Source organism: Oryzias latipes, chromosome 10, assembly GCF_002234675.1.
Source record: "Oryzias latipes chromosome 10, ASM223467v1".
Classification (NCBI taxonomy): domain Eukaryota; kingdom Metazoa; phylum Chordata; class Actinopteri; order Beloniformes; family Adrianichthyidae; genus Oryzias; species Oryzias latipes.
This window is the reverse complement of record NC_019868.2, coordinates 1641795-1665796: the sequence shown is the minus strand read 5'-3', so window position 1 is coordinate 1665796 and position 24002 is coordinate 1641795. Positions and strand designations below refer to the sequence as shown.

General features: G+C 42.2%; 1 protein-coding gene across 1 annotated transcript in view; it reads left to right on the top strand.

Annotated features, from left to right (window-relative positions):
• The window catches only part of glrb (glycine receptor beta), a 64548-nt gene extending 43760 nt beyond the window's left edge, over positions 1-20788 (top strand). The window contains exons 8-10 of the mRNA XM_004086476.4: positions 5007-5159; positions 9742-10034; positions 19823-20788. Coding sequence (XP_004086524.1) covers positions 5007-5159; positions 9742-10034; positions 19823-20116 — 740 coding nt within the window. The 3' untranslated portion in view covers positions 20117-20788. The remainder of the gene's footprint in view (positions 1-5006; positions 5160-9741; positions 10035-19822) is intronic.
• Positions 20789-24002: the final 3214 nt, after the last annotated feature.

Here is a 24002-nt window from a genome sequence, read left to right as displayed (position 1 = left end):
GAAGTTAATGGACCAGCACACGAGGAAGGCAGAGACAGAACTTATATACAGACAGGGCAGACAAGACACAGGTGAACACAATCAGGGCAGATGGGGACCAAAGGAAGTAAAACTCACGACACAAGACAAGACAGGAAACCTTTCAAAATAAAACAGGAAACAGAACTTAACCATGACAGAACAAGACAGAAAGCAAAAACCAATACAAAAGAAACTCAAACCATGACAGTACCCCCCCCTCAAGGAACCGCTCCGAGGTTCCCAAAGTCAACTGAGGGGGGGGCCCCGGAGGTCAAACCTCGACGGGCATAAGAGTCCAAGGAGTCAGGCGGACGGCCGGGGTTCCGAGCCGTCCGGCGAGGCAGGTCCGGAGGACGGCCGGGGTTCCGCGCCGTCCGGCGAGGCAGGTCCGGAGGACGGCCGGGGTTCCGCGCCGTCCGGCGAGGCAGGTCCGGAGGACGGCCGGGGTTCCGCGCCGTCCGGCGAGGCAGGTCCGGAGGACGGCCGGGGTTCCGCGCCGTCCGGCGAGGCAGGTCCGGAGGACGGCCGGGGTTCCGCGCCGTCCGGCGAGGCAGATCAGGCTTGGAGTCAGGCGTGGAGTCGTCAGGCGTGGAGTCGTCAGGCGTGGAGTCGTCAGGCGTGGAGTCGTCAGGCGTGGAGTCGTCAGGCGTGGAGTCGTCAGGCGTGGAGTCGTCAGGCGTGGAGTCGTCAGGCGTGGAGTCGTCAGGCGTGGAGTCAGGCATGGAGTCAGGCATGGAGTCAGGCATGGAGTCAGGCATGGAGTCAGGCATGGAGTCAGGCATGGAGTCAGGCATGGAGTCTGGCGGGTCGGGCCAGCAGTCAGGCTCTGGCGGGTCGGGCCAGCAGTCAGGCTCTGGCGGGTCGGGCCAGCAGTCAGGCTCTGGCGGGTCGGGCCAGCAGTCAGGCTCTGGCGGGTCGGGCCAGCAGTCAGGCTCTGGCGGGTCGGGCCAGCAGTCAGGCTCCGGCGGGTCGGGCCAGCAGTCAGGCTCCGGCGGGTCGGGCCAGCAGTCAGGCTCCGGCGGGTCGGGCCAGCAGTCAGGCTCCGGCGGGTCGGGCCAGCAGTCAGGCTCCGGCGGGTCGGGCCAGCAGTCAGGCTCCGGCGGGTCGGGCCAGCAGTCAGGCTCCGGCGGGTCGGGCCAGCAGTCAGGCTCCGGCGGGTCGGGCCAGCAGTCAGGCTCCGGCGGGTCGGGCCAGCAGTCAGGCTCCGGCGGGTCGGGCCAGCAGTCAGGCTCTGGCGGGTCGGGCGTGCCAGTGGAAGCAGGGACCGGTTGGGGTTCAGGCGGCACCCCCCTGGGAGCTGGAACGGGTCGGGGCGCAGGCGGAACCCCCCTGGAAGCTGGAACGGGTCGGGGCGCAGGCGGCACCCCCCTGGAAGCCGGGACGGGTCGGGGCGCAGGCGGCACCCCCCTGGGAGCTGGGACGGGTCGGGGTGCGTCCAGGACCACCACTGAACGTGGCTGCGGTGCGTACGGGACCACCACTGAGCGTGGCTGTGGTGCGTCCGGGACCACCACTGAACGTGGCTGTGGTGCGTCCGGGACCACCACTGAACGTGGCTGTGGTGCGTCCGGGACCACCACTGAACGTGGCTGTGGTGCGTCCGGGACCACCACTGAACGTGGCTGTGGTGCGTCCGGGACCACCACTGAACGTGGCTGTGGGGGACGGCGGGGACGACGGCGACGACCCCCCCTCAGGGCAAGACGACTCCCTCTCCAGTCAAGACGGGTCCCTTCCATAGCAGGAGTGAAAAACCGGAGCATGTCAAAGTCCCAATAGGACCTGGTCCTCTCTGCTTCGAGGCAGTAGGCCTCCAAAAGCTGCATGTCCCGCTCTGCTGGGTCCAAGAAATATGGCTGGTCCATTCTGTCATGTGAGGGGTGGCTCGAGAGCCGGTAGGACCCAGGCGCAGAGACGGGAGGCAAACGGGTTCAAGGGCAAGGGATTTAATAATAACAAAAAGCGCTGCAGAGCAGGATGACAAAGCAAAACTCACTGTGGCGTGGCATGAAACTTGGCATTAACAGACAAAGACACATGAAGACATTAAACACACGACCAGAAGTTAATGGACCAGCACACGAGGAAGGCAGAGACAGAACTTATATACAGACAGGGCAGACAAGACACAGGTGAACACAATCAGGGCAGATGGGGACCAAAGGAAGTAAAACTCACGACACAAAACAAGACAGGAAACCTTTCAAAATAAAACAGGAAACAGAACTTAACCATGACAGAACAAGACAGAAAGCAAAAACCAATACAAAAGAAACTCAAACCATGACAATTTGATTACAAGGGACACGTAAAGACAACTGTACAGCTGATCTCTAGTCGAATAAAAACACTAAAGACAATTTTAACAATCTTGGTGTTCTAATGGACTCAAACCTGATTTTCAGATCTCCTATTATGTCTACGTCAAATTAGTTTTTTCACAATCTGAATCAAATAGTACACTTCAGAGATCTCATGCCCAGATTTAGAGACACTGATTCACCCCTGCATCTCCAGCAAGCTGGACTGCTGTAGCAGTGTTTGTGTCTTGTTCCAAAAAAGAGTGGTGGGAAGCAGAAGGCTTCTGCCAGAACCAGAAGAACTGACCACATCACTCCTGTTCCTCAGGTACTAGTTAGATATGGAATTGGTCATAAAGTATTGCTGCTGGTTTATAAACCACTTCACAGTGTGGGACCAAAGTACCTGTCAGATCTACTTGTAGTTTACAAACCCAGCAGGTCTGACATCTGCAGGAAACAATCAACCAGCAGAACTTCAGGTCAGAACAAAACAGGCTAAAGATGCTGACTGCTGCTCTGTTGCAGCTTCCTGATTAACTCTGATGGACCCCGACTTTATCTATGTTGAGGTCAAAATGGGCACTTTTTCTCTCCCCAAAGCTTTGTTCCTACTCTACCCGATACATTTCTGGTTTTGGTTCTTCCTCTTTTTTATTGTTTTGTCTCACTGTTCCATCAGCTCTTAAACCTGAAGGAGCATTTTCAATTTCAATCAAACACAGAGCTTAAAAAAATCTGATGGATGAATGGTTTATCTGTGAGTACAGAATGTTTGACTTTATTGGTACATGGTGCAGTCACACATTTTCAAAACATTCCTTGATTAACTCATCTTTAACCACCTAACTTAAACCCATGCCAGTTTAACTGCTGCTGTACAACCACTCCCGTATCTTTGGAGGGGACGCTGCATTGAACTCAACATGCTGATGCAGTTTTTACACTGATCTGGTTTTCTCTCCCTGAAACCTCAGGAATAATCAAACAAGCAAAATCAATTCTGGTTTTGAGCTGTAAGCACAGTCAGACCTTTGTAGGTGCAAAATGACATTCACAAACGGTTGAAAAATCCCTCATCAGCCGCAGAGCTGGGATGACCTCATTGCTCTTCTCAAGTGGAATACTGATGACGATGAGTCAGTCTTTTAAGTGGTTGCCATGGTTACCTTGCCAGATACAAAGATCACCCCTGTGCAGCATTGGTTGTTGCCTGCTTTAGGGCTTAAAACCCCTCTATCCCATATAAAGCTCAAGAGACCCTTGGCCACTGAGGTATTACCCAAGAGATCCACCCTGCAAACCCACTGATGAGTCTGAGTGCCTGAGAGCCTTTTCTTTGCTAGTGCAGGACATGTCTGCTGCATTAACTGTGCATTAAAAATGATATTTGAAGAAACTTAACAACAAGCGGATTAACAAGCGGTGTGGACTGAATGGAGGAAGGTTCCAGGTGGGATGTGTGACTAAAGAGCGTGATCCAGAATGAAAGGAAAGGTGTAGAGGACTGTGGAGAGAGCAGCCAAGCCATGTTAGTTTAGAGACTCTGATGCAGAGAGGCAGAGCTGGAGGTAGCAGAGATGAAGATGCTGAGGTTCTCTTTAGGAGAGATCAGGATGGATCAGGAATGAATCCATCAGACAAACAGATCATGGTAGATGTTCTGGAGATAAATGCAGGGAAGCAGATGGAGATGTTTGGACACGTTGTTGCTAAGCTTGGCGCTATCAGACTCCACTGACTTCCAATCAATTTTAGCAGTTTTAAATTATTTTAATCCCATGAATTTTTTTTTCTTTCAGACATTCTTACAGCTGACTCTTTTCAAGCTCTCATAGATCAGCTGACAGGGACAGGGTTCTTCTTGATGCTTAATAATGAAGTCACTCAAAAATACTATGGCTCAACCAAACACATAGAAAAAAAAACTATGGGATTTTATGGGTCCCAAACAAAACAAACTTCTGAGAGAGATTGCTACCACTAATGCAACCAAGATTGTTCTCTCTCAAACCGGACAATGTTCCCTTTTAATAAAAGGCTAAGCTCCTCCCACATCATCTAAATCATTTAGACAGGAAAAGAAGACAAACATACCGTTTTGACATGTGAAGTCACGTCCTGTTGATGTGTACAATGGGTATGAAGGTTTGTGGTGGGAAGAGCTTGACGGTGAGTATAATTCTATTTAAAACCTAGTGTGCACCCTTAGACCTAAACAGAATTGAGTGTACAGAGTGATGAAATAAAATTGATTTACTTGTGTGTGTGTCTGCAGGCGTAGAAGCATGTGAGAGGTGGGTGTGTCCAGGGCAAACTATAGAGACTGATGATGAACTGAGAGATGAGAAAAAAACAATTTAGGCTGGTGTTCGCGGATTTTCCTGCAACCTGAAGCTGCTTTGTCACACTGACCAAAAGCTGCCAGTCAATAAGACTTAACTAATAACCTTGCTCAGCACCTTGGTCAACATCTGTTGCTTTTAAACATAGGATGTCAATGAAAATTGTCTTGACTAATTCAAGTCAGCTGGGATGCTGCTGAAGTTCCTCTGCCAGCTGTACTGTTCCTTCTGTGCTCTTCATTCTCTCTGACAGGGGTCATTTCTTTCCAGGGTTAAGGGAGTAGATCAGCAAAGCAAGCAACTGAGGTTGTTTATAACAAGGTTGTCATTCTTTTTTCAGGGTACTACACCTGTGTGGAGGTCATTTTCACCCTGCGCCGTCAGGTTGGCTTCTACATGATGGGTGTTTATGCCCCTACGCTGCTCATTGTGGTTCTTTCATGGCTGTCTTTCTGGATCAACCCTGATGCGAGTGCTGCCAGGGTTCCTCTGGGTAGGAATTATTTCACCAACTCCTAATTTTCCAAACCCTTGTTTGTCTGTGCAAAAAAAATAGGCTTATTATTGTGTAGTTGAAATGCTAAAAGAGGCATTGAGTTTGAACTCATTCTCATCTCCACCCCGTTCTCATCGGTCGCTGTAACATCAGGAACATTTTTCTCTCAGCATGATGTAAAGTCCAGATGTTTTGAGATCCAAATAGATGACAGGATAAAAAATTAGGCCACTGGAGTATCTTTCTTTTTTCTTTTTCATGAAATATGCACAGAGTTTTGTATTGTGGCCTCAACATTACAAACATAGAAGCATTTTGTTTACTTTTTAAATAAAATAACGTCAAAAATAGCAGTTAGATGGTGTATATTTTGAAGAAAAATGAACTTTTTTGTTTTAAAAAAGTCAACTTAAGATCTAATTCATCTTTACAACTCAACATCTGCTATTTAAAAAAAAACCCAAGGGATTCTTTATCAGTGACATGTTACGTGTGAAGACTTTAACCCTGTGCTATCTTAGATGACCCCCCCCCCCCTTCCATTGACGTGTTCTCCCTACCATGACAAAGGTGGATAAAGGTGGAAATATTTCATGTAATCCATGGACACCAGTGAAGATCACAAATCATTGAAGAAAAAAGGTTCAGAGCACTGTCTAGTGGGTCTAGAGCAGTGTTTTTCAACCTTTTTTGAGCCACGGCACACTTTAACCTTGACAAAAATCCCGCAGCACACCAGCATCCAAAAAAAAAAATAGGAGAAACTAATAGTGTGTATTGATCTACAGCCCCTCTGCAATCTCACATGTATTTTTGTGATAATTGTGGCAGAAAAAGCTGGAAGTTGCAGATGTTTTTTTCTTAAAGATGTAATAAAAGTTAAGTGAGAAGATTTAAAAACTGTTTGATGTGTGTTCGTTGTTGTTTCAATACGTTAAGGGGAGAGCCTCATTGTGCGCCGAGACGCTGTCACTTTAACCCAATGCATCATGGGAGATGAAGTGCAAAAATCCGCCGAACGCAGAAACACTAGCGTCTCTGAGCTTTATTGATTTGTTCACTGTTCCATGGTCTGACACCGGATTCTGTGGAAAGCTACACCGCTAAAGATGAGCTTTAGAACAAGGAAGTGAAGACTTTAACCACTTCTGATTGGTCAGACTGATGACGTGTGATAAAGACTCCAAGAATGATGGGCGGAGACAGTTAAAGGGGCGGGACAGAAAACGGCTTTATTTGCGGCTAAATCGCAGTACCGTCATTCTTAACAAAATGTCTTTAATAGAATCAAATAAACACAAAAAAAAGTATTTTACGATATTTATATTCTTAACTACTCAGTAATTTATCAGGGCCTGTTTGGATGAACAAAGAGCTGATATCCTGGAGATGGTAAATGTTTTTAGATCAGTTAATGAGGGCAATTTCCCACGGCACACCTGACCATCTCCCATTGAACACTGGTTGAAAAACACTGGTGTAGATGACCCAACTCCCAATGTTAAAGTGCCTAGGATAGCACAAGGGTTAACATGAAGGCCTATATTTACTAGCCTTTAACTGGATTAGGAAGCCAATATATGCAATAAATGTCCCATTACATTCATCCAGAAACAAACTGTTTATTGTATAGGAAAGAGTTTCTAAGCACATCGGTTAAGTTGTTATGAGCTGATTATTCAAATGTGGACAAAAGAGGCTAGATAGAGACAAAAAGCAAAAACTGTGGACAGGACAGGCGTTTCAGCCCCTGAAATTGTACATCTTGTCCTGATTTGGAAATGATCATGGGCTGTTGTAGAAGTAAATGTTCTAGGTGGGCAATGAAGTGTAATGGAGTGAAAGAAACTTTGGGGGAAAATATTAAAGGTTTTGCCAACGCAGAAGAGAACAGACTTAGGCTGCCTTAATGAAGACAAAACTGTGTTACTTGAGTGCCAGAGGAGGCATGAAGAAGTGCTGCAGCTCGACTCAGGATGGAATAATGTTTTGTTTACGTTAACTTAATCAATACATTTAACATGTTCTCAAAAAGTTAAAGAAAAACACAAGGCCCTTAGCCTGATGAGTTTCTTATCTGAGAACATGTTTTTAATCTCTTTTCTGTCTCATAAATGTGCAGTTACATGTTGGGATTTGACAGATATTTGGATGAAAACTGGTGAAAAAAAGTTGCTCTCTCTAGCATTAGCCTCAGTTGGGAATTTCTCTAGGTCAAGGAGCAGAACCTGAAGTTATCTCTGCATTGTTGGTGGAAATGCACCCACATACATGTTCAAACAATGCTGTAGATTGACATTTTCTTAAACTGTAGCAGAAGTTTCAGTAAAGTCCTTTGTGTAGTTTGCTTAACATATTTTAATCAAAAAACACCCAAATACACACACGCACATGCACACAACAGGAATTCAACAAGAAGCTAATCTTTAGATTGAGTGGAATAAATTAAATGTGAGTGCCTAAATAACATATCTTTGGGATTATTACCTTATTTTAGAAGTACACTCTGAATCCCATAATTGTTTCATTTTAAAAAATATCCACAATTTTTTTTATTTATTAAATTCCTTATCTGCTTTCCAAATCATTTGTCTTTTAAGACTTTTGAAGGTTTGATTACCTCTGTGTGTAAAGACAGTTTCATGTAATTTACCAGAGCAAAACAGTAAATCAATAAACTAAATCAAGTTGTTCAAATTTACTGGTCATTCAAATTTACAGTATTAAAATACTCAATGCATGGTCAGCATTCATAGAGCCATGTGAAATAATGTTTCTTACAACTGAAACAGTTCCCTTCGTTCACAATGCAACCTGCATGCAAACATGTCAGGGCTTGTTTACATGGGGGTCACACCAGCACATAGATAGGATTATCCCATTGACTGGATACGAGAACTGAACCGAGGTAGTGTGATGTCACCCTTAGAGAATGGTTTCCCACCGGCTCCAACCAAGGGGAGAACATTTAGTTGCCATTTTTTCATGATAAAGATTCCAGGATGTTGAAGCCAGATCCAATCAGTAAGCAGTGATATGTCCAAGTTGATCTGAGGCAGCATTTCTATGGAAAGCACTCTCACCAATCAGGAGTGAGCTTGTTGGAAGTCCACACCCCTACAACTTGAAAGTGCGCTCAGGAAAATCTGTCAAACAGTTTGCACATTGGAATGAGGGGGCCAGCTGGCACCACCTACCTTACTGCAGCATCTGATTGGTCAGTTTATAACTTGAATAACTTGCAATAGTGAAAAAATATAATAGAAAAAATATAGTATCTATAAGGTATCAGAGCAAGAATGCTTCTTCTGACCACTAGAATAACCGAGTAAGAGCTTTTTATTTCTCTATAGAAGTCTATGGGATCTTGGCTTCTTGGAGCTGACAGGTACTTCTTGTTTGAAACGCGGTGGGGGAGGGGTCACTCAGTCCATTTCTCATAGACAGTCAATGGATTTTCCAGTAACCCCCCCATCTTCCTCTGTCTCTCCATTCCGATTCCATTCATTCCACCATCATTTGGAAAGCTGGTCTGATTTCCGCAGGTCAGTCAACGGCCCGATAACATTCCTGTCTGCTTGTGTTGCAGTCTGCAGGGTTGTGATTGTGTGTTCTCAAAACGTGCTTTCAAATGTGAGCAAATGAAAAGACTAGTTTGCTGTGAAACATCAGATTTCCACAGTTTTTCCCTCTTTCCTGCGATGGGATCAGCGCGACTCATGGATTGTGTTTTGGTGACGTCCCCCTTCATTGTTCCTTTAGATCTTTTTTTAAAAGTGTCTGTGCTGTTTACGTACTTTCAGACATGGAAGAAACTGTTTGATAGGAAGTCCTAAAGGTTGTACACAATCTTGTCAGATGAGTAAACTTAATTGTATCTGGAAGCAAAAAAGCATTGTTCAATTAGGAATATTAATAGTCCTATTCAATACTTCTGAGTATTAAAACTAAGTAATAGGCAAAGACACAGGAATCTCCCACCTACATCTGGATTGAAATGAGAGCAGTTTAAATTGATGCCCAGCAAAAGTTGATGCTCCCAGCAAAAGTCAAAGATTAGATCGTAACTCTAAAATGTAATCTTTCTCACTGAATTGTTTTTTTAATAATTTTTTTGGGTGAAAAATGAATTCAGTCACTTCAACAAGGAAATCCTTCTATTTTCTTTTATTCAGGTATGTAACTAGATGTTGCAGCATTAGAAGTTGACCAAATACCTACTTCTTCATTGAATTTGAATCTACACAGAAGTAAAGACAGTCCATTTGGAACATGAAAATGTCATAAAGCATTAACCATTTGGCTTGAAACATTTATCTGTAAAGTTAATAAAAGCTCACTCAAAGTAACTCAATAAGTTTTCAGTATTTTTTCTTTTTTTGAAATTTTTTCTGTCAATTTTCTGGTCTGTAATCTTTTGTCTTTGCCGCTGCTTTATCATTTTTACGTTTAATTTTGACAATAGGTGAATAGTATTAAAAAGCAAACTGGATCACCAGCAGACCAATGTATTTTTACAGGTACATGTATATGTACTGTTTGGTGATTGACAAAGGGTACTTGTGCTTCCCCCATGCAGGTATCCTCTCTGTGCTCTCTCTGTCTTCTGAGTGCACCTCCTTGGCTTCAGAGCTGCCCAAAGTGTCTTATGTCAAAGCCATTGACATCTGGCTGATTGCTTGTTTGCTGTTTGGCTTTGCCTCATTGGTGGAGTATGCTGTAGTTCAAGTGATGCTGAACAGTCCGAAGCGCATTGAGGCAGAGAAGGCCAAGATCGCTTCCAAGCAGAAGGCTGCCGGAAAAAGCCCTGCTGCCAGGAACAACACCGTCAACGGGACTGGAGGGACACCGCTTCACGCCAGCACCTTGCATGTCAGTAAATCTGCTTTTAATAATGCTCAATGTGTGTGCTTCTGTATGAAAACGAAAAGATTCAAGGGCCTTCAAATCTGACAAAACATGTAACTCAGTAAAGGAAGCAAGTGTTTGTCTTCATGGATAAACAATTTATTTTTTATATTTTATTTAATGAAGAGGTACAAAAAAAGGAAATGTCACTTATGGCTTGACTTCAATGATATTTTCTTATTGATAAAAGTTATGCAGATGTTTCAGAAATGTTTTAATCAAGGAAAATTCAACCATGGAGCTAACAGACTGTAAGCAGATGGACTTAGTGATTTGGAACCATTGAATGTAACTAAGAGCTGGAGTGAGTGAGATGTCACCCATAGAAACCAAATGAAGTCAATTCAGGTGCCATTTTTCCGCAATATGAGTGCCTCTATGTTGGAGCCAGATGTTGTCAGTAAGCAGTGGTTGCTCCAAGCTGAGTCAACATCTCTATGGGAACCACTTTCACCAATTAGAAGTTAGCTTGTTGGGGCGTGATAATCCTTTATCCAGTGGGGGTCCTTGGGCAAGACCCTTTGCACTACTGCCTTACTATGTAAGGCCCCACACGGGGGCCCAAATCCAGGGGCCGGTCCCCAGTTTAGATAAAATACAGGAAGAGGATCAGGTATAGGGGTGTTAGAAAAAATAGTTTCGGGCGATATATTGTGATGGTTCGTTTAGCGATACTTGTATAGATTCAAAATGCTGTCATGACGATATTTATTTAATTATTTATGAGGTACTATTTAGCGGAATCAGATAAGAACGAGGGAAGCAGTGCAGATTCTAGTTTAGTGACCTGATCGATCAGAGTGATGTGTACAACACTCTGAAAAAGGTCAACACTGTGGCGATGACCGTTACCAGTTTACTTCCGCGTGTGAGAAAGCGTGGCTGCAGCGATGCAGTGCAGGCTGATATGTCAACAAAGCATTTTTGCCACATTAAAGTAACTTTCTTTCACCCTGTCATGCTGGATTGAAATTCAGGTAGCGTTTTCTTCTAAGTCATAATTTAAAAAAAGAAATAAATGTGTTCCGGAACAATATCCGGATACGTATCGTATCGCCAGACTCTTGCCAATACACACCCCTAATCAGGTATAAAAATATAACAATCTCAGCCAAACCACCTGTGCGAATCAGTGAAACCTAATTCCTTGTTGCAACCCCTGAAGGAATATGCCGAAAGGGAACAACCCCCCCCCATCTTTTTACTTCCAGCCTCTTATCCTCTCATCCAGTCTGAGTGGGTAGGGAAAAGGGAACAAACAAAACCAGGAAATCAAAAGTAGACATTTCCCATGATAAAAATATCCTTAGAAATATATACAAATAAGCAAGAGGTGATTACAGCCATCAGAAGCCAGCCAAGAAACAATACCCAGAAGTTTAGCTCCACTGAACACAGAAGCAAATACACATTCAAAATAAAACAAATGTTAACAAAATACGACAACATACTTTTACATGAGATTTAAAAAAAAAAAAAAAACAGCAGCAAACACAAAGCTTTATCAGAATTACGGATAAAGCCCAAACACAAGGAGGCTAAAACCAAGAAAACTGAATGACTGTCACAAAAATTCACTGTGCCCAACATGTGAGTTTACGTGTTGGAATATACATACTCTAACTGCTCACCATATTATGGATCTCTTTTCTAAACCAGCAGCAGTCCCAATCAGGGTCATGGGGTTGCTGGAGCCTACCCAGCTACTAAAGGATGAATTCAGGATACACCCTGGACAACTCGCCAGTCCATTCTTAAGCAATGACACCACATCATCCAGCCAGCCAGCCAGCCAGCCAGCCAGCCAGCCATCCCTTCATCCGCTTTTTAAACCTATTTTTGTCCCTTTTGGGGTCACGGGGCTGCTGGAACCTATTGCAGCCACCAGTGGGTGAAGGCAGGGGACACAACCTGGACAGGTCCCCAGTACATCAAAGTCTGTCAAAGGGCCAAAACCACACACCCATATATGGGTATGCACACTCACATCGACCCCTAGAGACAATTTATAGTAAACAATTAACCAATGATGAATGTTTTTTTGGACGGTGGTAGGAAGCCAGAGTCCCCGGAGAAACCCACATCTGCACACCAGTCTCATGTTAATTGAGCTGCCTTGCTGATCTTTAAAATGTTAGCGTCAGACCCCCCCCCCCCCCCACCACCACCACCTCATACACCAACAGTTACAATGCTCAAAACTTGTTTTAATATTATACTCCTATGCTCCTACTTCACAAAAGTGGATGTGATCAGTACATATAATGTCAGGGATACTCAGACTTTGACAAGTCAGGCAGTCCATCCACAGGGGCAGCATTGATGTGTGTGGGGGGGGTGACTGTCACATTTCTGTGTCTGTGATGCTTTCCTCAGGGTCAATGGAAAAACCGAGGTTTTTTGAACAACTGCACAACTCAACACTGCTTCATAGTTTTTTTAGATTTAGATTAGATGAAATGCTTGATGTATCTGACTGAAGCAGAAGCTCTTTTCCTTAAGCACTCTATTAAACACCCAGGTTTAACTTTAACCTAGTTTTTATTTTTTTACTTTGAGACACCATGAGAAAAAAACCATATATAATATATATATATCATATAAAATATAAGTCAAAAAATTAAACGGCCTAGAAACACTGATTCCCTTTTTGCACACACTGCATCAGGAGTACAGGAGGTTTTTTTTTCTGTTTTGCCAATTGTATAGCTTTTTTATTTAGTTTACTTTGGTAATGTGTGTTTGGGTGAGTCACATTTAGCTTGAGAAGACTGCCTAAGAATTGCAATGGTTTTGCTTTCAAATCAGATGGAAATGGAGCTTTAATGAGCACAATGACTTCACAGAGAAAGCCCGTAGACTGATTAGACCCCATTCAGCCTGCAGGCCTTTGGACACATGATGAAAGGGATTTTTCAGATGACCATAAACTAGAAGTGCCTTCCAATTGTTGTGTGTAAAAAGCAGGTTGTGACGGCTTGTGGAGTATGCCAGGTTACAAGATCCTCAAATGAGGGAGCAAACTATATAAGGCAATACTGGAAAGAACAAACATTATTTGTGGCCAATAAGATTTCTGTTGCTTTAAAACAGCAGTGAATGTTATTTATCTACCTGAGTTCCATCCAAGATTTGGGATCAAACAGCTGCTTTCTAAATGTTTCCTCTTCTAAGTGCTGCCTGTTTTTTACCCCAGACAAACTACTCTTCCTTTTATGCCAAGCTTTCAAGCCGCCCCAATGTTGCACTGCTCCATGCATGGTTAATATTTTCATTCATCAAAACTACCTATTAGTGTAAGTTAAATAAAGTGGAACAGTTCATTTTTGGTAAAGCAAGACAATGGTTCCCAGACAGAGAAAAGATCCAAATGAGAGGCTGATCTTGGAGCCATTGTTTGTTTTGAATAATCCAAGACTGCAATATTATGGGGGCACCGTGTGCTGAAGGGGGCATAGATCAAGAGGATGCAAGTCTTTGCACATATTATCCTGATAGTATTACTAAAACACAAACAATCCTTTGTGCAACACGTTGTTAAACGGAACATGATATAGAACAAGATTTTGCATCTCAGTTTATTAAATCAGAGACCACATATTGTAAATTTATTACTTTCTAAAGCCATTTTGAGCACAAAAGTATGTTTTAGTCTTTTGTTAATTCGTTTTTCCAGACTCCTGTCTTTTCTTTAATAAATGAGGCTAAGTTGGAACAGCCGTGATGTTTAAACCAAGTGAAGAGGCTCAAAGAAGGGAGTGCTACCAGAACAGAGCTGTAAATCAAAGCCCTTAAAGCTCTTTAAGACACTGCTTCAAATACGGCTGGTCAAGAAAAACTCATAAAAAAGGCAAAGTGCTGAAACTCTGTGGCTTAATGCACTTTAATACACTTGTAGTATGTCATCAAAAAAGATTTAGAATTTCTCCTTTTTGTAAAAATCAAAACCAAAGAAAAAGCAATCATTCTTACGTTGTAGCCATGCATCTATCTATGTCACTTACACTTACCAGGAGCTGTGTTCAGTATTCTTCAGAATCCTGTATTTCCAATGATAGTCGCACTTCTGTGTTGTCTGTTTAAACACATTTAATTATCTTTTTAGAATCCATGCTAATAATCATGTCTGTATGAACTTGCCATTCTTTTTAACCAGGGCTGCTCACTCCTGGTCCTGGAGATCTACCAGCTCTCCCTGCACTGCTAGCTGCTTTTTACATGGATCAGGTGTGTTCATTAAATCAGAATGTGGAGACATCTGATTGAGCTAATCAGCAAATACCAGGGCTTGGAGATGTGGAAAACAGTCAGGGTGGTCGATCTCAAGGACCAGAAATGAGCAGCCCTGATTTTAACCATTTATCCTTTAAGATATAAATGTTGATTGGAGGTTTTAGTAATTCAGAATTTCATTGCAGTCAACCAACCTCATTTTGTTCACCATTTTGATGAACATCAACAAATTTAAATGAAGCGCCCCCACATCATGATACTAGATCTTCAGCAGCATTATGCAGCGTCACTACATCCATCTCTCTTATTAGCAGATCAAAACCCATATCGTTCTGGAATGAAAGTCATTCTGGACTCACTAGACCACATGATTTTTTTCTCCATTGCTTCACAGACCAATATTTATGCTTCAGTGCAAACAGAAACATTTTCCCATCTATATTTGGCTTTGCTCTTGTTTTCTTAAGGCTATACAGCTGTTGAGTGTTGTCCATTTTATCCTTGTTTTGTGACAAATTACTCTAAAAACACATCAATTAGATCTACTGTTAGTAAAATTCTACCAGATGTTTAATCGGCTGGACCTCTTTCTTAAACTGTACGGTTCATCACCATTAATTCAAAGTCCTGCACCATGGAAAATCAACTTTTTGAGCTTTTAAGTGTATTATAATATTTATTCCTCACAAAAAACAACCCCAAAGCAGTATCTTGATCTATTCAGGCATCTATGAGCGTACCTCTAAAATCCTGCTCTGAGCACCAGCCCCTCCCAACCCATGAAACAAGTGGGTTCACACATTCATGCGTATGAAAGTGAGGAACAGCCCCTTCTAGGAAGGGAGGAGGAAGTACCGCTCCTTTCCTTCTTCCCCCCTTCCCTTCCTCCCAGAATAACACGCATACCCATTTTCTCTGCGGAGCTTGCATTAAATGCACAAAATGCACATCCATCTGTGCAAAAGTTTGTTTTTTGTTGATGAGGCAGGCTGTAGGTCTACATCATGAGATTGGTGGCACCCACAAGGAGCAATAGCCGGTCCCCAAGAGGTCAAGTCAACTTCCTTCGGGGTAGGAAAATGAGCTGCAAAAATAACTAACATTTCTCTCAGTTTAAGGAGTTTTAAATTTTACCCTGATTGTTCAGTTTAGCTGATTTTGCCAGATTTATTTTTCTTACAACGGGACGCTTTTCAAACGCAAACTATCAGCTGTATGAGTAATAAATAATCATTTTATCAATTTAAAACTTAATTTCTATGTGACTCAGTGCATTTACCTGCTCACTTTTCCCAGAAGATAGTACACTAAGGACACTTTAAGATAATATAGGTGTCAAAGCTTTAGTTTTTCTCCCAGTTGCTGTTTTTGGAAGGTTGCTGAGATGGGCGGGGTACTGCAGTCAATATGCCCATCCTACCTCAGGCTACATTTTCTGGAAGCTGAATCCAGGGGATGACGTTCGATGTTACAAGTCCACTGTGTGTGTGGGGGGTGGGGGGTCCTGTCTGGTACAATAACCAATGGGGGCCAGCTCCTTGTCCTTCCAGCTTCTTATTGATAAAACTGATTCAAGTGATCAACAGCAGGTAGAGCAAGGATAGCTGGAAAACAAGGTCACCAGTCCTTAATGACTTGTTTGGGTGCCCTCCTCTGACCTCAGTAGATTAAATTACTGCCATGTGATTGGCTAACTATAGCTGGTGTATTAAAAAAAATAGCTGAACAGTTGTACCTAAAAAAGTCACTAAGGAGTGGCACAAATTCACATAAAGATTGGTTTCACACAAAATTAATGTAAACCCAGTGTGTGTGTGTGTGTGTGTGTGTGTCCATAGGTGTGTCTGTGCATGTGTGTGGGTGCATGTGGGCGTGTAGGTATGTCATTAAATGCCCTGTCAGCAGTGGCTGTCGTTGCCATCTGCCGTGGTGGATTGCACTTGTGTTGCATATGCATTTCTCCTTTCACCGCACGCACACAGTAGATCTTAATCAGCTGGAAACTCAACGCGGTTCAGAGAGGAGGTTAATTTTTAATGGCTGTGCAGTGATTTCCTGAAATGGCAAAGGACTCCTTGGTTCTCCTCTAAAATGGGCCATCACATAGTTTATGATGGCAAACACAGCTTTGCTTAATGTGTGCTTAATTTAGACCTCACTGTTTATACACACGGACAGGACGACTGCTGTCATGGAAACCACATCAGCATAAATAAAATGAAGAAATTAAGATTACTGAGCCAAACCTGGAATCGAGCCAAGGGTTAGCACATAAAGCTTTGAAAGACCATAATGTGGTGCGGTAAAAGCTGGGTCTTTAGGTTACTGAAAGTACGAACAGAGTGATGGTCGGTGGGAGGGAGAGTGATGGAGCCACTTTCATGAAATGAAGGTTTACTGCATGATGTGGAAGCATGATGGAAAAATGAGGGCTCAAATAATTAAAACACTGACAGGTTGCACAGAGAATACCAGTTATAAAAACAAACCATAGGAGCTTAATACACAGCAGGCTTTGATTGAGCAGTGAGACGTTTTTCAACCTTGAGCCACAGCACACTTTAAACTTGACAAAAATCCCACGGAACACCTGCATAAAAGAAAAAAACAAAAAAAAGGAGAAACTCATTGTCTGTATTGATCTACAGCCCCTCCACAATCTCACATGCATTTTTGTGATAATTGTGGCTGTGGCCAGCAGAAAAAGCTGGAAGTTGCAGCTGTTTTTTTCTAAAAGATGTAAGAAAGGTTAAGTTAAAAAATTTAAGAACTGTTTGATGTGTGTTTGTTGTGGTTTTACGATGTTTAACAAGGACGACTCATTGTGCGCCGAGACGCTGTCACTTTAACCCAATGCATCATGGGAGATGTAGTGCAAACAGCCGCCGAACGCAGAGAGACTTGCGTCTCTGAGCTTCATTGTTTTGTTCATTTGTTCCACGGTCTAATACCGGATTCTGTGGAAAGCTACACCGCTAAAGATGAGCTTTAGCTGGTATTTATGTTAGAACTGAGAGACTTTATCAGCAGAATGAAGAACAAGGAAGTGAAGACTTTAACCACTTCTGATTGGTCAGACTGATGACGTGTGATTAAGCCTTCAAGAATGATTGGTGGAGACAGTTAAAGGGGCGGGACTTTTCCTAAAACAGCTGACGCTACGGCTCAATCGCAGTACCGTCATTCTTATCAAAAAGTCTTTAATAGAATCAAATAAACTCAAAGAAAAAAATCTTTTATGATCTTTCATATTCTTAACTACTCAGTGTTTTATCAGGGCCTGTTTGGATGAACACAGAGCTGATATCCTGGAGATGGTAAATGTTTTTAGATCAGTTAAAGAGGGCAATTTCCCACGGCACACCTGACCATCTCCCATTGCACACTAGTGTGCCGCTGCACCCTGGTTGAAAAAGACTGGTCTAATTGTTTTATAGTTCTAATCACAAGTCTAAAACTTGCGCTATATCCTTAAAAATAAACCTTTATTTTACAATTTACCATTTACTATTTTATTTTACAAATGTCAGTGTGGCTTTGAATGTTCTAACTATTTTAGTGATTGATCTCCATGGATGGATTAGTGAATATACGCACTTTAGCACCAACACATTTTAATTTATATCTGATTTTTAGTTTAATATATTTCGTTTTCTTTAATGAAATATCAAAACTAAAATAATCAAAAGTAAACTTGCTAATCGTCTAATGTTGAAAACAAAAGTTGTTTCAAAATGAAAACGTTTGTTTACCTCTCTCCTGTTTATTAGCTTGTTTATTGGAGCTTGAAACAGCCTCAGGCATTGAAGCCAGTAATACAGCTGACATAGAGGACAGAGGAATTCTATTAGTATCTTGGTAATGGCTCTGCACCAACAGAACTGCTAAGTTTCTAGTTTTGTTAGGCTTTGAACCCAACGGACAAAGATGTTAATATCTGCCATGGTTCAGACGACTCATACATATTTAACATTCTCCGAAAAGCCATGAACTGAAGATAAGTAGCCATTACTTTTACCAAACAGTGCACCTTTTACACATTTATATGTATAATTTACAAAGTCTCCACACATCTCATTCTTTACATCGCTGACACAACATGTCCATTTTTCTTATTTGTCCTGCTTGTTTGCGTCTCACATTGGAGACGGTGGCCCTCTATAGCCCTCTCTGGCATATTAGCAGATTTAAGCCACACGTAATCCTGATAGAGTAAAATGTTAAAGAGCTTTGGTAATAGTCAATCTGAAACTCATGTATAGAACAATAATCTACTGCTAAAATAAACAACATCATTTTAATCAGAAATGGTGCTGTAAATCATGTATTGGGTTTAGGTGTGTGCATTAAGAGTGTGTGGGTTAAAGGGGTGTGTATATATAGAAGCCTGAGGGTCCTGCACAGTATCTTTAATGTTTTTTGAACTGAGATTTCTGAAGTTTTTCCAGGGATCGTCTGTAGCCACCCCTTCAGTTTGGGGTTGTAGGGGTTGATATGTCAGCTGCACCAGACCAATGCATGGGACACCAGGGCTTGATTCCCCCTGGGGCACAATGAGCAATTAAAAACGTACGAAATGGGTCCTTCACTGTAATGCCTACCTCATACCATGGAAGACAGTTAAACAGATGACATACAGTCGATGTTCAGATTTCACCTGGCCGAACAAAGTCTGCTTCAGATGATGTGGACCAATATCACCCTGATGAAATATGGGCTACTGAAACGGAAATGCATGAGATGTATCTATGTAGACTGGATGATTTCATGTTATTCTTAGGAATCTAACGACTTTGAAATGAGCCTGAAGTAGAGCACACACAATGACAAGAGTTTACTCCGCCCACCTCAACAACACTCCTAAAATATGGAGTTACAGGAGTAAAGTTACATTTTATTTCCTACCATCAGTTTCATGGTCAGGCAGATCTCTGAAGAGGCAAACATGGAAGTTTTAACAGAATCAAAAAAGCATATTCAACACAAAATAATGTTGCTCACCTTTCGGCATATCCTGTCAGGGGTCACCAGAGATGAAAGAGATTTTTTCACCACATGCGCTTCCTGACACAGTTTAATTCGGGCTGGGGTCGGGCACAGGGAGACCCAGCCCCCTTGTGACTAGATAGTTAAGCAAGAGTGGCAATCTAAATAATAATAATAATAATAATGATGTCAGGAAATTGCTGTCTTATGAAATCCGCCTCTAGGGACCTTTGTTGGAATGACAGCATTTGGTATTTTGGGTTTGACTCTGAATTCAGTAACAGAATGTGGAGGCTTAGTGAAGTACTAATTCAACTTTTTGATTATCAGTAATACATTATATCATGAAATACATAATAAAAATAACTTTTTATGAGTTTCATGTGAAATTTTTCTGTATATATTTCGTTTGTCCAACTGTTTACCTTTCTATTTAGATTTGGAGTGACACTCCTTTACCTAGAAATTTTTAATGAATCAAAGTTTGAAATTATTTTTTTGTGTTTTTCTTGTGATTATCTTCTTCCTCTCAGGTGGCGGAGACCCGGTGCAAGAAGGTGTGCACGTCTAAATCGGACCTGAGGACCAATGACTTCAGCATCGTGGGCTCGCTGCCTCGGGACTTTGAACTGTCAAACTTTGACTGCTATGGGAAGCCTATTAATACTGGCAGTGGTCTGGGAAAATCCCAGTCAAAGAACAAGAAACCGCCCCCCCCAAAACCTGTCATTCCATCCGCTGCCAAAAGAATTGACCTGTACTCCAGAGCTCTCTTCCCTTTCTCCTTCCTCTTCTTTAATGTGATTTATTGGTCTGTATACTTGTGATTATCTTGCATTACTGTACCTCCTACCCACTTTAGCTGCATATAAAGCATTCCAGCTCACAACAGAGAAATGTGAACCTCCTCCAAAGAGAATTACTGAGTAGAAAGCATTATAAATGTATTCTGCATAAATCTTTACAGAAAAACAAATCTATTTCTATACCAAGCAGCTCAGCGTTTCTTATCTTTATAAAACTTCATATGGAGAATCTTATACTGAAATACTTGATTTATCAATGGTGGATCCTGAGAGAAGGACAGGATTGCAGAAACAAAGCAGAGTGTAAGAACAGAACCGAAGGTGCAGATGTTATCAACCTTTCATATGTATTAATGCAAAGTGGGATATTGTTATTACATTGCATGTTAAAATATTGCATGTATATAAGGATACAAATAAAGACATATATGCCTATACCAGATGTTTACTAAATTTTTCATTTCCTATGATTTTCTGTAGAAAAGATGTATGGATACCTGAAACACTCCTGTTCCTGTCCAGATGGTCATGTGACACTGCCACTCCCTCAACAAATGTATGCCCTTGTCGTTGCTGTGTAAAATGGCTCTTCGGTGAGCAGTGATGTGTTTTTGTGAAACTTGCAAGCAAAGAGACATAAACGATGAAAGGAGTTTTCACCATTTGATGTGAATAAAAAAGAACACAAAGGTTTGACTGTGTCCTCTGTTGTGTCACTCACTGTTTAGAGGCATCATGTCACTCACAGCAGCAGCTGCTTCTTCTAATTTAACAAACAGGTACTGCTGTAACCTGTTCAGTAAACGACCTGTGTCCATCACTGGGGGACCTCACATGTGAATTCTATCTCTGGTGTAATGATGCAACACAGATGGTGGCCTGTCATTATGCTAAAATCACATTAATGAAGTCTGGAGCCAATTAGCGAATAATTTCTAATGTAAAGGAGACCAAAACCTTAATTATTCCAATCTGTCTTTGTCTCCTTGGTTGATTTAACACAGGAAAACAAGGCTTATTTCTTCCTCTGGTTGGCTGCCATGGTTACAGACGCAGGCAGGAATCCTTGTCTAGCACTGCAGTGATCACATAGAGTGGGAGTGAGGTAGAAGACGTCTGTAGAGCTGCAGAATAAGCATGAGCCATCAATTCAAGTATAGATTTTACAGATCATTGAAAACAAATTAATTGGTGGGTAATTTGAGGACATCTGAGTGCATGTTCCTGCACAGATGAGACAGATTTTGCATTGTAGTGCCCCCTGATGGCCACATTTATGCTGGAAAAGCAGATGAAAGACTCCTGCAGAAGAGCTGATATGATGTCAAGTCTTCTGCTAAGTAACTGCCGGAAATGTGGAGACAGATGCTCAGAGGAAGGTTTAAGCGGGTTTATATAACTCCTGTAAAAACCTCTACAACAGACATTTTAAGGTGTATGCAGTTACAGAAACCCTGAAGTTAGGGAAAACACACTCTCCATTTTTAATCAGTTTTACAAAAAGGCTGTGATCAACCTCAAGAAAATGAACGAGTTGAGGGATTTAAACGCTTTGAAAATAGTTTGTCATCAGTGGATGTGGGTGAATGTGTGTGTCTGTGGGAGCCCCCCCACCCCCACCCCACGCCCCTGCACCCTGCTAGCAGAACAGTGCAGTAACCTATATCAAACAGGGTGCTTTCTAATCCAACATGACCGCTCACCAGGCTCTCACCCAATCCACCAAGACAACCACCATGACAGCAGAGCAATGATTAGTGGAGGCGCAGTGGGGGAGGAGAGGGCACAGGTCTTATTGGAAGCTCATTTATGGTGAACAAGATCTCCTCTCACCGCTGCTGCGCTTTTAGAGAGCAGAGCAGACAACGGCTGCTGTGTGAGCCAGCTGGAAGCACTACATCCTCTGAGCTTTTTCTCTTCAGACTTGTTGGCTCGTTCTCAGGGAAAACTTGAGCTGGAGAACAAGACTCAGCTTTAAAACGACGTGTTAGTAATAGTAAGAATTACTTCTAAAGGTGTGGGTCACTTGATAGATAGCCACACCAAAGACACTGCAGTAGAATAATAGAGAATTTCTTTTAGGATTCGATGGTTTAAAGAGTATCATTTTCCAATGAAAGGTGGCAAACCAGCTCATTTCCAGTCTGACATTTTTGCATTGTGTCATTTGACTCATTTCAAGTTTCTGGTCTTTACAACTATGTCTTAGGTGTTTGGGTGTGATGAGGGCAAGTTTCTTGTGGAGGTCAAATACAGAAGGTGCATATGCTACGAAAAAAGAAAAGGTGAGTCAAATACTTTAAGGAATTTGTATTTGAACTAAAACAATCCTTTAAGTTTTGTTTATATAGGTTTCAGGAGATATGAACTGGGTTTAAAGTTGAGTTAAACACTTTAATATGAAAACAAATTGTCTGTTTTGAAATATCAGCCGTAATAGACAATCTGGGCGGGGGTGAGATAGTCAGTCTTTTTTATCCATTGCATGAAGTTCCATTTTTGCAGAAACAGCATGACTTTGAAGAGTAATAACTATGTTTTTTTTTTAAAGAAATAGAATAAATGAATTAGTTAATTAATAAACTGTCCTTTCAGACTATATTTCGTTCAATCACAAACTTTTGCTCTCTTATAGAATCCAGAAGCAAAGCAGAACAAATATGTAACAGATAACTGAAGGAGATTAAAATCTGGAACTGCCAGATGAGGAAAATGCTTAGGCCTTGAAGAAATTGGATGGAGAATTAAAAAATCACTTCAGATTTTACATTACAACAAATCTTCAGGGGTCACAATTTGTGTTCAGAGTTGTGTCATTGACACAAACTGATGCAGTTTCACCTGCAGGTTTGACTCCCTAATACCCTTTCAACAGCAGAGCATGCTTGGCTTGGCAGCTTTCTTGCATCCATGGGGCTGTTTGTGTATTCCAACCACCTCTTCAGTGAAGGTTCAAACAGCCTTCAGGCTGCTGCCATGTCAGCATCTTCCTCGAGCCACAAAGAAGCTGCTGGCTTTTGTTTCCTGTTCTCCATTAGAAAGCATATTGTAAGTAACTCCCAGTCACCTTTAGCCACTGTGTGGAAATTCTGATGGAAAATGTTTTTCATGTGGAAAATAATTTATAAAAACCAGAGGTTCTTACCAATGCCTTATCATTAAGCCTCTTCTTTTTCTGTGTTTGCAATAGTGTGCTCCACTGTTTGCTCAGCTGTTTGATAGCGTTGTGCACAGCGCTTCTTCCCTGAGGTCATGAAAAATTATCTTCATAGAAAATTTCCGCACGGTAACTTTCCGGTTATATAGTATCTGAGATAAGCATCATGCGGCCCTCAAACTCCACATCTTTGGAGATTAGATTATCATTTTCTCCCTCAGTTGTGATGTTGGAGCTCGTCTCCTGTCCTTGTCTTTCCTGTTGTGAACTTTCCTGTCTGTTGTGTGTCTTTCCTGCTGGAGGCAGCCTCTGTGGTTTTAAACCAAGGCTTTCTCTGGAGAAAGCTGCGAGGCTGGATGGAAACTTGTTCTCATATTTTTTAATTCAATAACCCTTGCGCTATCCTAGAGAAAAAAGAAATAAATTGGATTAGATAAAGGAACGGGGGGGCTTATTTTAACCCTTTGGCTGTCCTAGAGGGGGAACAAAAAGGCTTGGATTGAAGGAAGGGAATGGGGGGGTCATTTTAAAAACGCACCCCCTCATCCTGGTTTGGTCCCTGACCACTGAAGAGTGGTCATTCACCCCAAAACTTTGTAGACGTTTCAGGCACCCTCTATCACCCCCGACCACTTGGGGTCGCCAATTCCCCGGTTCTTTTTTTTTATTTCACGGACAGCAGGGGTCGCCTTTCTCTACTGCGGTCACTCTGTTTTTTTTTTTTTTTGTTTTTTTTTTACCCTCGGTCAC